Source organism: Carassius carassius, chromosome 22 (genome assembly GCF_963082965.1).
Source record: "Carassius carassius chromosome 22, fCarCar2.1, whole genome shotgun sequence".
NCBI classification, from domain to species: domain Eukaryota; kingdom Metazoa; phylum Chordata; class Actinopteri; order Cypriniformes; family Cyprinidae; genus Carassius; species Carassius carassius.
In genome coordinates this window covers 4,641,489-4,659,265 of record NC_081776.1, presented here as the reverse complement: position 1 = coordinate 4,659,265, position 17,777 = coordinate 4,641,489, and the positions used below count along the sequence as shown (strand labels likewise).

General features: G+C 36.0%; 2 protein-coding genes across 6 annotated transcripts in view; one reads left to right on the top strand and one right to left on the bottom strand.

Moving 5' to 3' along the window:
* LOC132098752 (coiled-coil domain-containing protein 3-like) overlaps positions 1-17,777 on the top strand; it is an 81,727-nt gene that overhangs the window by 15,023 nt on the left and 48,927 nt on the right. Inside the window, exon 4 of one of the 5 annotated variants that reach the window (XM_059504915.1) lies at positions 13,750-14,219. The exons of 3 other annotated variants lie outside the window; for them this stretch is intronic. In XM_059504915.1, the coding sequence (XP_059360898.1) occupies positions 13,750-13,755 (6 nt within the window). In that variant the 3' untranslated portion in view covers positions 13,756-14,219. Of the gene's footprint in view, positions 1-11,038; positions 11,945-13,749; positions 14,220-17,777 lie in introns of those variants that run through there. One more of the 5 variants, XM_059504913.1, reaches the window with a different exon arrangement.
* The window catches only part of LOC132098750 (calcium/calmodulin-dependent protein kinase type 1D-like), a 57,279-nt gene that overhangs the window by 4,048 nt on the left and 35,454 nt on the right, over positions 1-17,777 (bottom strand). Inside the window, exons 3-8 of the mRNA XM_059504912.1 lie at positions 12,000-12,074; positions 7,890-8,028; positions 7,681-7,807; positions 2,957-3,032; positions 545-657; positions 28-106 (exon numbers count right to left, since the gene is read on the bottom strand). Coding sequence (XP_059360895.1) covers positions 28-106; positions 545-657; positions 2,957-3,032; positions 7,681-7,807; positions 7,890-8,028; positions 12,000-12,074 — 609 coding nt within the window. The remainder of the gene's footprint in view (positions 1-27; positions 107-544; positions 658-2,956; positions 3,033-7,680; positions 7,808-7,889; positions 8,029-11,999; positions 12,075-17,777) is intronic.

Genomic DNA, 17,777 nt, shown 5'->3' with positions numbered 1-17,777 from the left:
TTTTGTATTTTGACAGTATTGACTTACCAGGGATGTCGAAGGGCCTGTTCACATGTGTATCGCTTTGAGGGGTCCTTTTCCATCAAACAACTGATGAAGTTTTTTGCTGTACATTAAATATAACAAATATAAAATTTAAACATTCAAAAATACAAAACATACAAGTTCAGCAGCTCAGAACCATTCAACTAAATTGACATTTCAAGGCATCCTATCTGCGCTGTACACGGTGAACCTCCACTATTCCACATTCATCCTCTTGGTGAGATTACATTTATCGGTGGAAAGAATGACAACAAAATTTGGATTCATTCACAGTTCCTTGATTTGAAGTTTGGAAGAGTTTCACAGAGCTGATGCCCGTGGTGTTTACTTAATGCCAGCGCCGACGCTCAGACTTTCCTGTAAAACATTTTTCCTCTCTTACTGGCAGTATGTGGAGTTACTGAGAGATGAGTAAGTGAGTGTGTTACAGATTAAACACCTATAAACCACACCATTAGCACCATGTGCTTCTTTTCTACACTTCACAGAGTGAATATACCTGAATCAGATATATCATCCCAGTACGGCGCATCAAACTCATAGTCCGCTTTCAGGATCTGCTCAAAGAGTTTGGAGTCATTCTCATCATAAAAGGGAGGGTAACCACACAGTCTGCAAGAAAACATTTGTGTAATGCATCATTTCCATACTTACAGTACAGTACATGTGTGAAATTGAACCCACATATAGCCTTATATATGTAACCCTGCTTATATAATATATCAGTAGTTCTTATATGCAACTTACATTTAAAGGGACAATTCACCTGAAAAAATATTATTATTATTATTATTATTTACTCACTCAAATGACTTTTTTTTTTCTTTCTGAAGAATGTACTAGTTGCTCTTATCCATATAATGAAAGCATATAGCCTCAAAACCCTTGTAATATAACGCAATAATCATAAGAATTACTTTTATATACTTATTTTGTCATATTGGAGATTAGTCCTGAATAAATAATGCTAGATTTTCACTTCTAAGTGAGCAATCCCTTTAGATTATCAAGGCAAGGCAGGTTTATTTATATCTGGTACGTTTTTCTCCTCCCATCATCAAATCCATTAAAATACCTTTCCTCATGGGGAATTGAGGCAGTGGGGGGGGGGGGGGGGATTTCTGCCTGATTTCGACCCCATAAGCTTTGTGTTTTTCTCTCTTCTCGTTGGGTTAGCTAATCAGACGCTAAGAGAATTAGCTACGGTTTCAGCCAGTTGTCACTGCAATAATCACACCTGAGAAGAGACCATGAGATCAGACTCTGAGTTCTAGTGGACAGCTGGCTCCGAGGAAGAGGTGGGCAGAGGCCCTTATCACTAAACACATGAGTCATTTTAGTAGTATTTATGTACTTTTATGCTTATCAATATTCTGAATTTGCCTTTATTTTCAATTTCAAGTTTTAGTATTTTTATTATGTGATTTTTTTCAACTCGTACTTCAGCTTAAAACGAAGTTGGCAACTAATTAAACCTATTTTTTATATATATAAAATATATATATATTTTTCAGCTTTACTGCTATTAATGAAAACAAGTTTTCATAGTTTACAAAATCAACTCTGACACAAACTCATATCATGCACAAAATTTGCCATTAGTCACCATTAAATCTAAATTGACTTTATAGACATTCCTGATCTTGATGTGAATGATTCATAATATTTATTACACCAAAAGTGATGATACTGAATCATAATGTAATAAATTGCGTCATTAAAAATCAACAGTTTGTCTTATAGAGACCACTTTTCATGATCCAATCAATTCCTAATCAGAATCTGAAAGAGCTTTATCACCAAGTGTGTCTCCACACACAAGGAATTCATTTTAGTGTCGTAATGGATAATATCAAGTCCTGCCTTTTATATATTTCTTTTTTTGTTTGTGTGTTTAAAGGGATAGTTCACCCAAAAATGAAAATGAGCTGAAAACAGCCGATAAAACATCACTATCATCCACATAAAAAGTTCATCCCCTGTTGTTCTCTCAAATCAAAAGTTTAGGACTGTGTTCGCTTGTAAATGGTGCTTGGTCTGTATCTGATGGACTGGAGTCATGTGGATTACTTGTGGATTATTATGATGCTTTTATTATATGTCATATGACCTAATGGTGAGTAAATTAATTTATTTGGCTGAACAAAGTGACTTGTATATCATTATGGGAGTTAAAATGAATGATGAATTTCATAATTACCTGAGCAAGAGTAAAAACTGTAAACAAACTCAACCATAAACATGTAATAGTTGGGATCAGGATCTATCTATTCAGAAGATAGTCACTGAAGAATTACAGAGTGCTCTTCTAAATAAACAGTTATAAGTAAAAACTAATTAATAAAACATAAATAAAATAAGAGTAGTAAGTATTATAAAACAGTTTTAACAAAAAAAAAACTGTTACCTCCTATGGTTATGATTTTATTAATACAGTTGTTTGATTGATTTTGTAGTCTCAAGCATTCAGAAATCACACAAAAGAAAATTAAGTTTTAATTATATGTATTTTAATAGTGTTGGTTATTAATTGACCAATCATTATTGCCTCATTGTTTTTATATAATGCATTTGAAGTAATTTTAAAGGCTGTTGCTTGCTTAGGTCTATTTTTATTAGGCCTACAAAAAAAATATAAAATCCAGAAATCTTCCATTAATCAAGATCTCAAATATTTGTGAGACTCAAACTCTCTCTTTTGTTTTATTGACTCAATCAAAATGCAGCACAACAATAAGCCCATATAAAGAGTCTGAGTAAAGTGGGGCACAACATCTGCAGCTCTCCAGGAGAGATGGGTCAGTTACTCAGTGGTCCAGTGAATCTTCTTCTGAAGATTTCATTCCAACATTAGCTGAAGGATTCCTCAGCTTATAAATGAAAGGACAAGTGTGGCATTGTGGGAACTTACAGGATGTAGGCAATGACGCCGATAGACCAGCAGTCCACAGCTTTACTGTACGGTTTCTGAGCAAGAACTTCTGGAGCTGAGAAGAGAGAAACAAACATCAGACAGAGACAAACAAATCCAATCATTCCTGTATGCCATTGAGTTTCTTCTGTCTTGTTAGACAACTAGATCAAATTAAAGACTTGGATATCTTTGTGTTAGTGTAAGTGTGAGTGGATGTGTCTGAGAAAGCAGACTCATGAAGAACTCATGAAGGGCACTCAATGCACCATCAGGACAAACATCTTTTTGAGACACACACACCTTCATGCAAACTCATCCTGTTATACTCCACAGGAGGCTGAGGCTCCTGAGTCCTTCTAAATTGATTCTATTATTCTCCATTTTCCGCCTCTAGACGTTCTCTTCCTCCCTTCAGAAAACAAGCTTTCACTCACGACACAAAAGCTTTGTTTCTGTGGTTTAGGGCTTCAACTTATCCTAGAGTCGCCTATTGTGTGTGCGTGCTGGACTAGTCTGTTACTCATGAAAGCTGCGTTTCGAAATGCCCTTGAAAAGAAAAAACACATTTCCATCAGAAATGTTAGAAACTCTGTGACCTTTAAACAACAGCTCCTAAAAACACACAGGTAGCAGCGATGAAGAAGCGAAGCACCATTTATAAAGTACTCCAACTAAAGTGATGCTGCTCTTTGAAAAATGAGCTACATTGAAGCTATTTACGAGGTCAATATATTTTAGATTTAAAATAAAAAAGAAGAAGAAAAAGTTCTCAAACATGGATCTCATTTAGGTTTGTGTATTAAAGGAACACTCCACCGTTTTTTGAAATAGGGCTTATTCACAATATTTCCTACATTTAGATAGGTGGGCAAATGCATTTTTGTGTCAGTGCATGCATTGTTTTAGTTTGACTGGGTCGGCGTTAGCTTAGCTTAGCACAATGAATGGAATCCTTTGTTGCCAGCTAGCATGGACTGAGTAAAAGTGATCAAAAAAAAAAAAAACCCACCTAATTACTTCTTGTGGCCTGCGTATTCACAACGAGTACAAATAGCGATCCAGATTAACACTAGGCGATTTCCTAGGCAGATATTGACTTGGGACTATATTATGGGGAAGCACAGGCGAAGCACTGCTGCTTAGGCGAAGCACTGCTACTTCGGCGCAGAGATATCACGCAACACATGAAATCCCACGAATTCCGTCAACATAGCGGCGTGCAACGCGTCAAAAAAACAGAAGAAGAAGAACATACCGGCGTGACCTGCACCGAGTGTCTTCGCTCTTGGATGATTTATTTTGAGAAGTTACAGCAAACATGGTTATTACCTGCATAGCAAAAGGTTGTGAGAACAAGCAAAGGACATACACGAATGTAATGTTTCACAGAATTCCATCTAATGTGGAACTGAGAAATAAATGGCTAGCAGCTCTGGAGATCTGTAGTTCAACGCCTCTCAACAAAATAAAGCAGTATCGTGTTTGCGAAGAACATTTTGCACAAGAGGACTACTTTGAAAAAATGGAATATGGGTCCAGAAAGACGGTACTATGTCTGAAAGATACGGCCGTCCCATCTATTTTCAAAGCACAGGAAGAACAAAGTGCACATGTAAGTTGTATTTTATTTCTCTTCCTATATAACCTATATTGCCTGTGAAAACATCAACTCTATGTGAATACAGGTATAATATGGGTCGATCTATACATGCATCATGATTAAAATAATCACTTACTCTGTGGACAGCTGTCCATTTGGTCCATTCGGCGTGGGGCGTTTTTTCCAGTTCACTTTGTCACACCGGAAAAAAAAAATCGAGTACTGCAGAATGGAACAGCGCCGTGAAATCCTCTGTAAATGTGACACAACTTCGGGCACGCTCATCTTGATCTGACGTGTTGAGCCTGGTCATCAATGGCAAAAACATGTCCCACTCTCCCTATAGATTGGCATATTCCCCCCCATTCACACCACCAGTTCATGTTGGCTCTCATCCTCACGTCCTCAGGCTGTTGAGCGATCGCAACCTCCTCCTCCTGTCGTTCTATTTCCAAAGCACGCAGCTTGTCTTCTGTAAACTCTGGTTCAAATAGGTATGGTTCTGGTGCTTGACTGTCTGAGAAGTCACCCTCTTCGTCTCTCTCAAAATCAGCCATGTTCATCGCCATTCGTGTACTGTAAGGAAAATAGCCAGGCAGCTACTATTCACGCCGGTATGTTGACGGAAGTCGTGGGATTTCATGTTTTGTGTGATATCTCTGCGCCGAAGTAGCAGTGCTTCGCCTAAGCAGCAGTGCTTCGCCTGTGCTTCCCCATAATATAGTCCCAAGTCAATATCTGCCTAGGAAATCGCCTAGTGTTAATCTGGATCGCTATTTGTACTCGTTGTGAATACGCAGGCCACAAGAAGTAATTAGGTGGGTTTTTTACATTTTTTTGATCACTTTTACTCAGGCCATGCTAGCTGGCAACAAAGGATTCCATTCATTGTGCTAAGCTAAGCTAACGCCGACCCAGTCAAACTAAAAAAATGCATGCACTGACACAAAAATGCATTTGCCCACCTATCTAAATGTAGGAAATAATGTGAATAAGCCCTATTTCAAAAAACGGTGGAGTGTTCCTTTAAATATTCCCAATATATTTACTGTTTATTGCTGGTAAATGCAGGTAATTGTATATTTCTATCTTACAATTCATACTTTTTTTTGCAATTCTGAGAAAAAATGCAAGACAATAAATTATATTAAAAAGTAAAATATATAAAAACGAAAGTTGACATTTCTTGCAATTCTGACTTTTCTTATCAGAATTATGAATATACCATATATTCTGCCATGGAATAAAACAAAATAAAGATTTTTTTTTTATCTTACAAGTCAGACTTTTTTCCTCATAATTTTGAGTTTATATCACATCTGATTCTGAGGAAAGAAATATAAACTCATAACTGCGAGGAAAAAATTCTGCATTTTGAGATGAAAAGTTGAGATAAGAAGCGTTTTCCTTTTTAATTTATTTCTTTATTTTTTCCTCAAGCTTGCATAAAAGATTTCGCAATACTATGATGAAAAATAGTGCTCTAATATCTGTTTTTCATTAGAAAAAGTAGCTTATAATGATTAAATGTAAGCTATTTTGAACAGCTAAGGTACTCGTATCGTGGCTACAAGTACACAAACACATACAAGCTACATTAGATCATAAGGGGCTTCTTTTACAGCTTAATTGAGTATGTGCAAACAAAAGCTGCTTCAGTTCAGCAGGTATGCAGGAATGGGCTATTTTGAGGCTTTGATCAATATAATCCCATCATCACATCTGAAGTGTCTACTAAACAGATGTGTGTGCATGAGAGAGACGGTGAAGCAAAAATAGGGAGAAAGCTGAGGAGCTAAAGGATAGAAAACCATGACGGCAGTTGATCCTTAAATTTGATTCAGAGAGCTTGGTGTGAGATTGTTACCATTTAAAGACAAAAAGAGGGCATTCCAGACACACACTCACACAAACTGAATGCATGCCTGTGTGCTGCTCTCATTCAGCTCTAGTGTTTCCATTGAAGAGAAAGCTCACACAAAGCAGCCTGACAGTCTGACCCCGGTCCAGGATACAACTGGTTTAAGAATCATTTTAAACACAGTTCCATGGAAACTTGTCTGTAAAGACTGCCTCAAACACACATGCATGAAGAGGAATGCAGGAAACTCAACAGTACTGAGACTAAACCCATGTGCAGAGGAATCTTACATAATCTTTTTCATTTTAATTATTAGTTTAAGTGAAACTTTTTTTCTGCTTTTAATGGGTAACGCTTTATGATGAAGTTTCATTTGTTAACATTAGTTTTTGCATTAGGTAGTGATAAACAATTATTTTACAGCATTTATTAATCTTGGTTGTCCATTTCTACAGAATTTCGTCAATGTTTCAAAAATTAACATGGTTATTGTATGATGAACAAACATGAATTCTATTAACAAAGACTATAAAAAATAGTATGTTTATAAATTATAGTTTAACCTAGATTAATAAATGCTGCAAAACTAGTTGTTAGTTGTTATAGTTAGTTGTTACACTTAATACTTTAACTAATGTTGACAAATTATCTTATTGTAAAGCGTTACTGATATTTAATAATAATACTTATTATCTCTTGTAAAACAAAACTAAGTTACTTACCACATGATATGAAAGTTAGTTTTATTTTTCATTTTTCATCAAATATTTTTATTTAATATAAATTTAGTTAATATAGTTTATATTTAAATATAATAATTTTAATTTTTTTTTTTCAATTTTGATACAGTATATTTTACTTTAGCTTCAATATCAAATAACAATAGCTATTTTCTATCAAAGTTACTAACCACATAATATGAAATGTAGTTTTCTAATTCAATATTTTCTAAAATGAATGTTCAAAGATTTTCTGTACCCAGCCTGTGTGTGTTTATTTCACATTCAGCATCACATTCAGCCATCTTGGCTCAGAGTGTTGCGTTCGCTCTAATCGCAGGGGAAAAGCAGGCGACTCTGGGGCAGTTCTTTCAATCTGAGATAAGAATAAGCTTTAAGTGCAGATATAGGCCACACACAAATGAACCAACACATGCATCCCATGCAGTCACTTTACAACAGCTAAAATATACACACATTTGTATCTTCAATAGACAACATCATAAACATCTCAATCTCGCTTTCATATATAACCTCTTACCCACGTATCCCGGCGTTCCACAGGCTGTTGACATGACATCACCTGTCCCCTCCATCTTAGACAGACCGAAATCACTGATCATGATTTTTGAGGCATCTTGAGGGTTGAAATAGAGCAGATTCTCTGGCTGAAGAGAGAAAACACATCCATAGTAAAATCAAACATATCAAACCTGAGCAGAACTGTGAATGTGGGTGTGTTTCGCTCACCTTTAGATCTCTGTGTACAATGCCCATACTGTGGAGGTAGTTTACAGCATCAAGTACTTGTCTGATAAGTGTACTGGCATCTTTCTCAGTGTAGAAACCTTTCTCCACAATCCGGTCGAACAACTCGCCTCCAGACACACTGGAAAAAGACAGAAAGTGAGAGAGAGACTACAAAAAAAGAGCAGAGAGACCACTAAAAAACAAATTCCATATTAAAATAATTTATAAATTTAAATGTTTAATTACATATTAAAACATTAGCAGTAATGGGTATCCTAATATACAGTACAATTGCAGGCCTGTTATTGATATGAACTGCCCTGTATGGGGAGCTGCATGTCGGATCTGATCAGATCAAACCACCACAGTGCAGAACTGATTTGAATACAGGGGGAAAAATGACTTTATCTCATCCCTGTAAGTGCAGAAACCAAGAGGTCACACAATGGCAAAGAACTCAATGACGTTTAGCCTCTTGATCTCCTACACCTGCATTAGCAGGTCATTCTTATGTAAATTAAAACTCCGCTACATGGAAATAGGCAAATTTAAGCTTAAAGCTGGAGAATGCAGACATGTGCATTAGTGCAGTTCCAGCTTTTCAGAGCACATTAATGCTTAAAGTCTGAGACTGGACTTGGTGTGGTCTGAGCAGGGGTTGTTCAAACTACTAAGACTATAGCGCCCCCTTCTGGATGGAGATACAATCCCCTTTGTTTATAGTCTTTGGCGAGTGCCTCAAAAGAAATCGATGTATTGTCCATTGATGCATATACACACAAAATATGCATTAAATAACAATTAAGTGTTTCTTGTCACCTAATTCATCCTTTGTTTTGATCTATATGTAGGACACAATTGAAAAAAAGCTAACATTTATAAGTAAAATTGCCCATGAAAACCAACTTCTACCTATTATAAATAGCTCCTTAAGGTAGCAAATGCACATTTGAGTATATTGGACGAAGCAGCAGTTTTGAGGAGACTATTTTTACTACACACTGATGTAAGAACTTGTAACATCCATGAAACTTTTCCACTGGACAAAAGGTTCCATATAATGCAAAAAGGTTTTTTAGGTTATTAAAACATTCTTCACACTAAGAAAAAAAAAATATTTTTAAGAACTGTTTGCTAAAAGGTTTTTGGGGAACCAAAAATGGTACTTCCACAGCATCATTGCAAAAAGGTTCCCTTTTGGAACCTTTATTTTTAAGAGTGTATGGAGGATTATTTCTTATTTTATACTTATTTTATAAGTATACTTCTGCCAACATGATAATTTGTGTTGTATGTTCCTCCAGTGCACATTGCTTATTTCATTTCCAAGCCTGACAGTGTTAGTTATGGTTATATGGACCTTGGCAGGGAAGGAAACCTTTTGGACTTTAATTTAACACCCCTGCTCTACGTCCTTATGATGCACCATCTCAGTTGTAGTCAATGGATTTACAGCGCTCTCTGCTGCAGTGTGCAGATGCCCCCGGTCCTTATCTTTCTCTGTCCTCACCTAGTCCTCATTTCTCTTGTTCCACTGCCTTAAATCATGTCATACTGTGCAGTAGTGCATGAGGGTATAACATGCATAAAGAAAACAGTCCATATCTGATTGAATCACACTTGCACACACTCACATGAAGAGTGAATTATGAAAAGTGTTTCTAAACTGCATCTGTGAGTTTATACAGAAAGCAGAATGGTACTGTTTAAATATTCATCTCAACACCATATGCCAAAATGTTCTTCATGTTTTTCTCAGTAACACACACACACACTCTGCACAACCTATTAACAGGGAAAAGAGGGGCAGGCTCCCGGCCAAATTTCAAATTAACACTATGGATTTCAAATTCTAATGCGGTTTCCAGGGGCAAAATGAGGACGAAAATAAATGTTTATTTCCTCTAATCCGCCTGACTTCCTCTCGTCTCCATATCATCAGTATTTAAAGTATTGAAATGAAATCAGAATTGACCCTGTTTATGCTGTTGTCTTTGTAATCTCTCATGAAAATGTAATAAAGTGCTCCATCCCTGAACCAAATTTCCTTAACCCCTCCCCTGCAACCACCTGTCATAGATATCACTTTACAGGATCAAGTTAATTCCTGATGGATAAAGCAGTCCATGCACTCACTTTTCTTATCTACATATATGGACAATCATTTGAGTTTTCGAATACACAACCCACATCATCATAAATGACCTCTATGTAAATGATTATTCCAGGTTTAAGACAAGCTAAGCTCAATCTACAGAACTTGTGGCATAATGTTGATTGCCACAAAAAACTGTTGGGGGTTCATTTATCTTTTTCTTTAAAAAAATAAAAAAATAAATAAAAAATTAAAATCTGAGTTCCACTGAGTGAAGCAGGCAAATCTGTAAACATAAAAATACTCACTATTTCAATAGTACAGCCACAAGATGTAAAAAATATATGCATGTTAACATGGTCTTAGTATTAAAAATCACTTATTTACCAATCAAGTTATATCCAATTTTACTGTTCCCATGACAACCTAACACCTAACATGCACCATGTCTGCATTTATTTGATCACAAATACAAAAAACATATTATTGTGAAATATTATTATAATGTAAAATAACAATTTTCTATTTGTATATATTTTCAAATGTAATTATTCCTGTGATGCAAAACTGAATTTTCAGCATCTCAAGTTTTCAGTGTCGCATGACCCTTCAGAAATCAGCCTAATATGCTGCTCAAGAAACATTTCTGATTATTGTCAGTGTTGAAAACAGTTGTGCTGTCTCTGTTGATTTTGTTTAGTTGTGCCATTTTTGTGGAAACAGATACTTTTTTCAGGAATTGTGATTAATATAAATCTCAAAAAACAGCATTTATTTGAAATAATCGTTTGTAACATTATACATGTCTTTACTGACACTTTTGATACATCCTTGCTGAATGAAAGTAGAAAAAAAAGTTACATTCTAGAAGGAAAATTGCTAACGCCATTTCACTGCCTAACATACATCACTTATAACTTTAACATGCTCTGAAAACACACACTGCTCTGATGCAGTAAACTGTCTTTAAGGCCATATTTGTTAAAAAAAATGCTCACATGCTCACCTTAAATTAGGTGTGTGTGTGTGTGTGTATGTGTGTCTGTGATTGCAGTGTTGGACAGATATGCACATTCTGCTACCCATCACCGATGTTACACAACGCTTCTACGTCAGCATACAACAGCGCTCAGCCAACTCACCAGACTGCCACCCTCTCTTTTCCTCTCTGTCTAGATCTGCATTCTTCATCTTCCAGTTCGCCGTGATCTGGTTTGTGGCCTACCATGCCATCCTTTATTCTTATCGCTTTACAGATAAAGTTTTGCGCATTCATGTGTCAGAACATTGAGCTCATCGAAACAGAGCTGAAGTGAAGGACAGTACAGAAGTCACTTTAATACGTGAGCAAGAGATCAGACTGTCCACTGCTGTTTAATCAAAGAGTAAAAACACAAAATACAGCGTTTTTTATTGCAGAAATGCCTGAGGATCTGAAAGATGAGCATCAGAGATGTTTTGAATTTGTCTTACGCTTATATTTTCTTTCCACCCTCTCTCTGACCCTTTGAATCAAACAGGCCTTTTTTGTTACTGTACTTTTAAGACTTCAATATGTAAATTACCTCTCTTATGAGGGGCTAACCTCTTCGCATGTGAAATGAGCTAGCGACACCCTCACTAGGTTGCTGAATACTGATAAGGAGATGACGATCTGGGCGGTAATATATTAAAGTCACAGTTCACTCAATTCTGACATGACTGAAGAGCAAGGACCACAGACACCATCAAAAGTGACACTAAAGACATTTATAATGTTTTAAAAGACTTGCTGTTTCAAATAAATGCTGTTCGTTTGAGCTTTGTATTCATTAAAGAATCCTGAAAAAACTCTTTCATGGTTTCCACAAAAATATTAAGCAGCACAACTGATGAAAAGTCTTACCAACCCCAAACGTTTGAAAGGTGTACATACATAAACAACTGGATATTTGTCTGTTAAAATGTACAGAATGAACAGAAAGACATAAGCACAATGTATTGTGAGTAATTGTGTGAGCATTTAACATACTCACAGCTGCATTATAAGGTAGAGGTGATTGGGGCTTTCACAGATGTCCTCCAGCGCCACTATGTTCTCATGCTTAATTCTGCAATACAAAATCCATAAAGCTCATTTGAATGCACAGTTTGACAACATCATTAATATCAGATATGTATTCATATCAGAGGCATAAGTCAATATGTTTATCTTTCCATCTGAATGGAAACAAAACAAAAAGTATGTATATTTATGTATATTCAAATAAATTGCTAAATAAAAAATAAAATAAAAAATGCATATGTGTGTGTGTGTGTATATATATATATATATATATATATACTGTATATATATATATATATATACACTATATCTCTGTGTGTGTGTGTGTGTGTGTGTGTGTGTGTGTGTGTGTGTGTGTGTGTGTGTGTGTGTGTGTGTAGAGAGAGATAGAGAGAGAGAGCTGTAAGGGAGACAATTTTGTATTAAATTATTACCTCTTCCAAATTACAATTTTAAATAAATGCGCTTAATTTAAGAGAGTGGAACATTCTGGATCTTCTCATAAGCATATGAATACTTAAGTGGCACACATTTCCATAACCCCATAAAATTTACAGTAAACACTGCCATGTTTTATGCTTTGAAGTTGCATGCACTAGCCTGTATGCTTTTATGATTTAAATTAATAGTCAATACACACATATATAAATATTTGTACACACATTTCAGTTTAAGGTAAATAAAAGTTGAATTTAATTTACATTTGTATGCATATACAATATATTGTCATATGCCAGAACAAATGAATACATGTCTTTTGAAGATTCTAAAGCATTTAGATGCACAGCTAGTCTGATTGTTGTCATCTGTTGGATGCTGTTAGGGAGCTTGCTTTAAAAAGCGACTTTTTCATCTCTGTCATATCAACTGTTTTTCTTCTCCACTCCTTCCCCCTCTCCATCCCTGCAGTTAACATCTCTCTCTCCTCTTTTCATGGTAACACAGTCATGGCGGCTGTGTGTATACACATTAGTGTTCATTTTAAGTGAATTCTGATCAGCGAGTCCAACTGGCACATGATAACAGGCCAGGCAATGACGCAAGTGAGCGGACAATAACAAGACTCACGCGCGCACACACACACGCACATAATGGACATCGATGAGTGCAGATAATACATTTGCCCCCCCCCCCCATCCACCCCACCTCAGTTTCCTAATAATAATTAACTTTCTTTGTTCATCCATATTATGTTCAGAAAAGATTGATTCTCTCAGGTAAGGGGCAATCATCTCAGAAACAGCCCTTTCATTGGTGCTCACCGCTATGTGAGCCGGATAAAATAGAAAAAGGGTTTTGGTTTGGTGAAACACAGAATAAAAGACAGCCAGCAGGCAGCCGAGTTTTGTCAGTAATGCTCCTTGTATTGTAGTTTAATATTTAAAAGAGCTACTGAGGTATGGATGAATCTGAGAACAAGTGATTCATTTAGTGGGTTCATTGAGTGGTTCCATATCGATTCACGATTCAATGAACTGGGAGTCACCTCTGATGCAGCAGATTATAACATTATCTTTGGAAACAGCTAAATAAACAAAGACTTGCTCTGTTTTTTTTCTTAAACAAAACCTGTAGTTCGAGTCACCCTCTGACATATTGATTTTTCAAAACTGATAATGAAAAACCCATCTGCTGGAGGATTACAAAGCCATTCACTGGCTTAATATCCCTCTCATGCGTTTGTTTCTTCTTCCCTCTGTTCCTCTCTCTTTCTCCTTCAGCAGTGAGTGGGCAGAAGCTGTAGCACGACTCATTTGCTGCCTCTGAAACCATCTTCTCTTTTGATTCAAGAGGAAAAAGCACTAAGGAATAGGGGAGAAAGCAGAAAGAGGAACAAAAAACACTCTCTATTCCATTATTTCACTATAAAACACTACTGAGTGTCGATAAAAAGAAATCATTTAACAATACAAAAGGTAGAATCACTAGCTATTTACTTAAGTCTCGCTTTCTTTAGTGCCAGGTGCTTTTAAGTGATTCACATTCCAACTCACTTCAGATGCGTTCACATTATCTGATGTGGAGTGAGACTCATTCTCATTGAAGTAAATACACAAATGAGATCTTTTTAAAAAGGGATAGTTCACCCAAAAATTGACATTCTGTTATCATTTACTCACCCTTCACTTGCCTGTCAAAAATACCCAGGAGAATATATTCTGTCCTCAGATTTACCAAGATAACAAAGTCTCTGAGAACTCAAAAATTGTGCACTTGTACTGTTCCAATCTTTCAAGTGTATTTTTTTTTTTCAACTGTACTTGTTTCTTGTTTCTAAACACACTTTTAAAAAGTGCACTTTGTAAAAATGTCATTACATTTTTTTGAGTACATTTAAAATGATTATGTTTTAAAAATGAGGTGTTGACTAACAACTACTCATGAAAAAGTACTTGACTATGATTTTAACTGTAGTGTTATTCGATATTACTTTTAGAGTTAATATATTTTAAATGTACTAAATTGCAACTTCATCATTACATATTTAAATGCATGACAAAGTTTCAACAGAAACAACATTAAAGTGTATTTTAAATACATCCTTATCATTACATTCAGCTGTATAGTATAAACATAATTTGAACATCTGAAGATGCACTTAAGTGCTAATCAAGTGGGTCAAAATGCAATCTAAAGTTCAGCTAATTGGAATTATTGTAAATGTAAACTACATTAAATTTTCTTTTAATTGCAATTAAGTGTGTGAAAACATTACATTGAGTTTGCACAAATATATTCTAAAGTATATTTAAGTTCTCTAAATAAAAGTATGCTAAAGTGTACTGGTGTGCAGTGTAATGTATGCGCTAATAAAATACATTTTAGGAGAAACCTCTAAGACAAAGCTGATATTTAAACAAAACTAGTGACAAAAGCTATCTCTTCGATGTCAGTCTTAGTTTTTGACTAGGTATGCTGTGCTGTGTAGCCACTCCCACCATGAAATCTTATTGGTCCATAATCCTACTATTGCTTGATTGACTGTGACGATTGCTTTTACGCAGCATTTACAATTTCAGTGCAGACTGAAACATTTATGACTGGAAACTTAGTGCCATGCCTGATTAGAACTCAATTATGTTTCATGAGCTATGAAAGAACAGATTTGGAGGAATAACATTTTCCCTCTGGGTTAGTGAGTCCCACGTCTGGATAAATTGAATTGACTTAAGTATTTAAACATAACATCAGTTAATCAGGCAACATAACTCTGAGGCATGCCGTGAGTGTACGTCAGCAATTCTCTGCTTTTGTGAAGATTAAACTTTAACCTATGAGGGCATCTCATTATATCATTTGTAGATGCAAAGGAAATATCTTCCACTCGTTCTGAAATACATATGCAGGCAAGACAAACAGACAATGAAGGAATGAACACTCTCAGATTGTTCGGTGGATCTAATTACAGGCCTATGGCATCACCCAGGAGATGGCAGACAAGCTGTCAATCATTGGGTTGCTATGATATTTGATGAGGGAGACTGAGACAAGAACGACAAATCTGTGCGTCCCATCTCCAGAGTGCGATCGCCATGACAAAAGAAGCTCATGTCAGAATCAGAGGCAGTCTTTTCTGATGAGACTCAGGGGAAACACACGTCACACACCATATGTCACACACACCGAACACCTGCTTACATTTCCACCGACGGTGGGAAAATACCTGAGAAACATGGTAAACTTGTTGCTGTTATTTGAGAGTTTGGTTTGCTCTGCTTTCTTTGAGCCAGAGAGGGCACATTAACATCTGTGAAGTAATAAAATTAGGAAATAAAAAAAGTGAAAGTGACATGACATACGGCCAAGTATGGTGACCCATACTCACAATTTGTGCTCTGCATTTAACCCATCCAAAGTGCACACACACAGCAGTGAACACACACACACACTGTGAACACACACCCGGAGCAGTGGGCAGCCATTTATGCTGCGTCGCCCGGGGAGCAGTTGGGGGTTCAGTGCCTTGCTCAAGGGCACCTCAGTCGTGGTATTGAAGGTGGAGAGAGAACTGTACATGCACTCCCCCCACCCACAATTCCTGCCGGCCCAAGACTCGAACTCACAACCCTTTGATTGCGAGTCCGACTCTCTAACCATTATGCCACGACTTCCACAACAAAAGAGAACATTAATTGCATAGACACCTAACGTTTGGACATACTTCATTCTTAATATATTTGTATTATGTAATGTGTGTCATGCACTAATTTAGTTTATATTACAATTTTCTTTTTGATTGGATTAAAAAAAAAAGCATGTCAAGATAAATCGAACTGTCTTAAAGAGCAGGACATATGGTATTTTAAAGTGTCCTAATATTGTGTTGGAGTCCCCTACAACATGTTTAAATGCATCTAAGGTCAGAAAACATTGTAATTTCCTCAGAACATACATTTAATATTAGTCATTTGCCAATGATTCCAGAATGATTTGTTCCTAGCAAGTTTGGAGCAAACCCCTCCCTTCCACAAGCCTACTCTGCTCTGACTGGTCAGCTGGCCAAGCCTGTTGTGATTGGCACAGAGAGGAGTCCTTGAGCAACTTGAACACAGCGTCTTCTCAACATGATGTAAACACACTAACTAGCGGAAGTGTTTGTGTGCAGTTCAGACTCTGTTTTTATTTCGCGAGCAGGCAGGGATTATGCATGTGTGTTAACCAGTGACGTATACCGGTAATAGGAATAAGATAATATAAAATATAACGACTCGTTAAGGTGACTCTGAGCCGACTCTCTGTTTTAAGAGACAATATCTTTATTTATCATGCACTTTTTTGATTAACAACTTTGCAGACTGTTTTCATTTAGGAATTGCTATGTTAAAGACTACAATAGAGATATTTTTCAAAAACCCATATGACCTGCTTTTTAAACACAAATTTATTTAATACACAAGTTTCATAATTTGAAGAAACATTATAAATGTTTTTACTGTCACTTTTGATAAAGTAAATGCATCCTTGCATTTACTTAATTTATCTATTTTCAGTATTAATTTGTAAAAAAAAAAAAAAAAAAACTGTTAAATGTAAGTGTGTGATTAGACTAAAACGGGCTGAAATTACTTTTTTTTCCCTATCCTTTCCTTTCCTTTTTTTTTGTTCATAAAATTGGATTTATTCCAAATATGATATCAAAATATACAGTAGATCCATTTGATGTATCCTTGCTGAATAAAATAAATAAATAATTAATAAATAAATATTTCAAAGGCAGTGTGATTGGACTAAAATGACTTAAAATTACAGAATATTTGACAAAATTGGATTTAAAGCAAAAATCATATCAACTCTACTCATGTTTATTGCTGCACATATTATCTTTTAAAACTACCGTATTTTCCGGACTATAAGTCGCACTTTTTTTCATAGTTTGGCTGGTCCTACGACTTATAGTCAGGTGCGACTTATTTATCAAAATTAATTTGACATGAACCGATAGAAATGAAACAAGAGAAAACATTACCGTCTCCAGCCGCGAGAGGGCGCTCTATGCTGCTCAGTGCTCGTGTAGCATACACTTAAAACGGTAATGTTTTCTCTTGGTTTTTGGTTCTAAATAAATGCGACTTATATACGTTTTTTTCCTCGTCATGACGTATTTTTGGACTGATGCGACTTATAGTCCGAAAAAAATGCTAATAGGAAGCAAACAGTATATATTGTGCGTTTAGTATGCAGTAAGCATGCACTTATTATAAATTCTAAACACAGTCAAAGCCTCTGTCCACACTCATGGATACGGTTC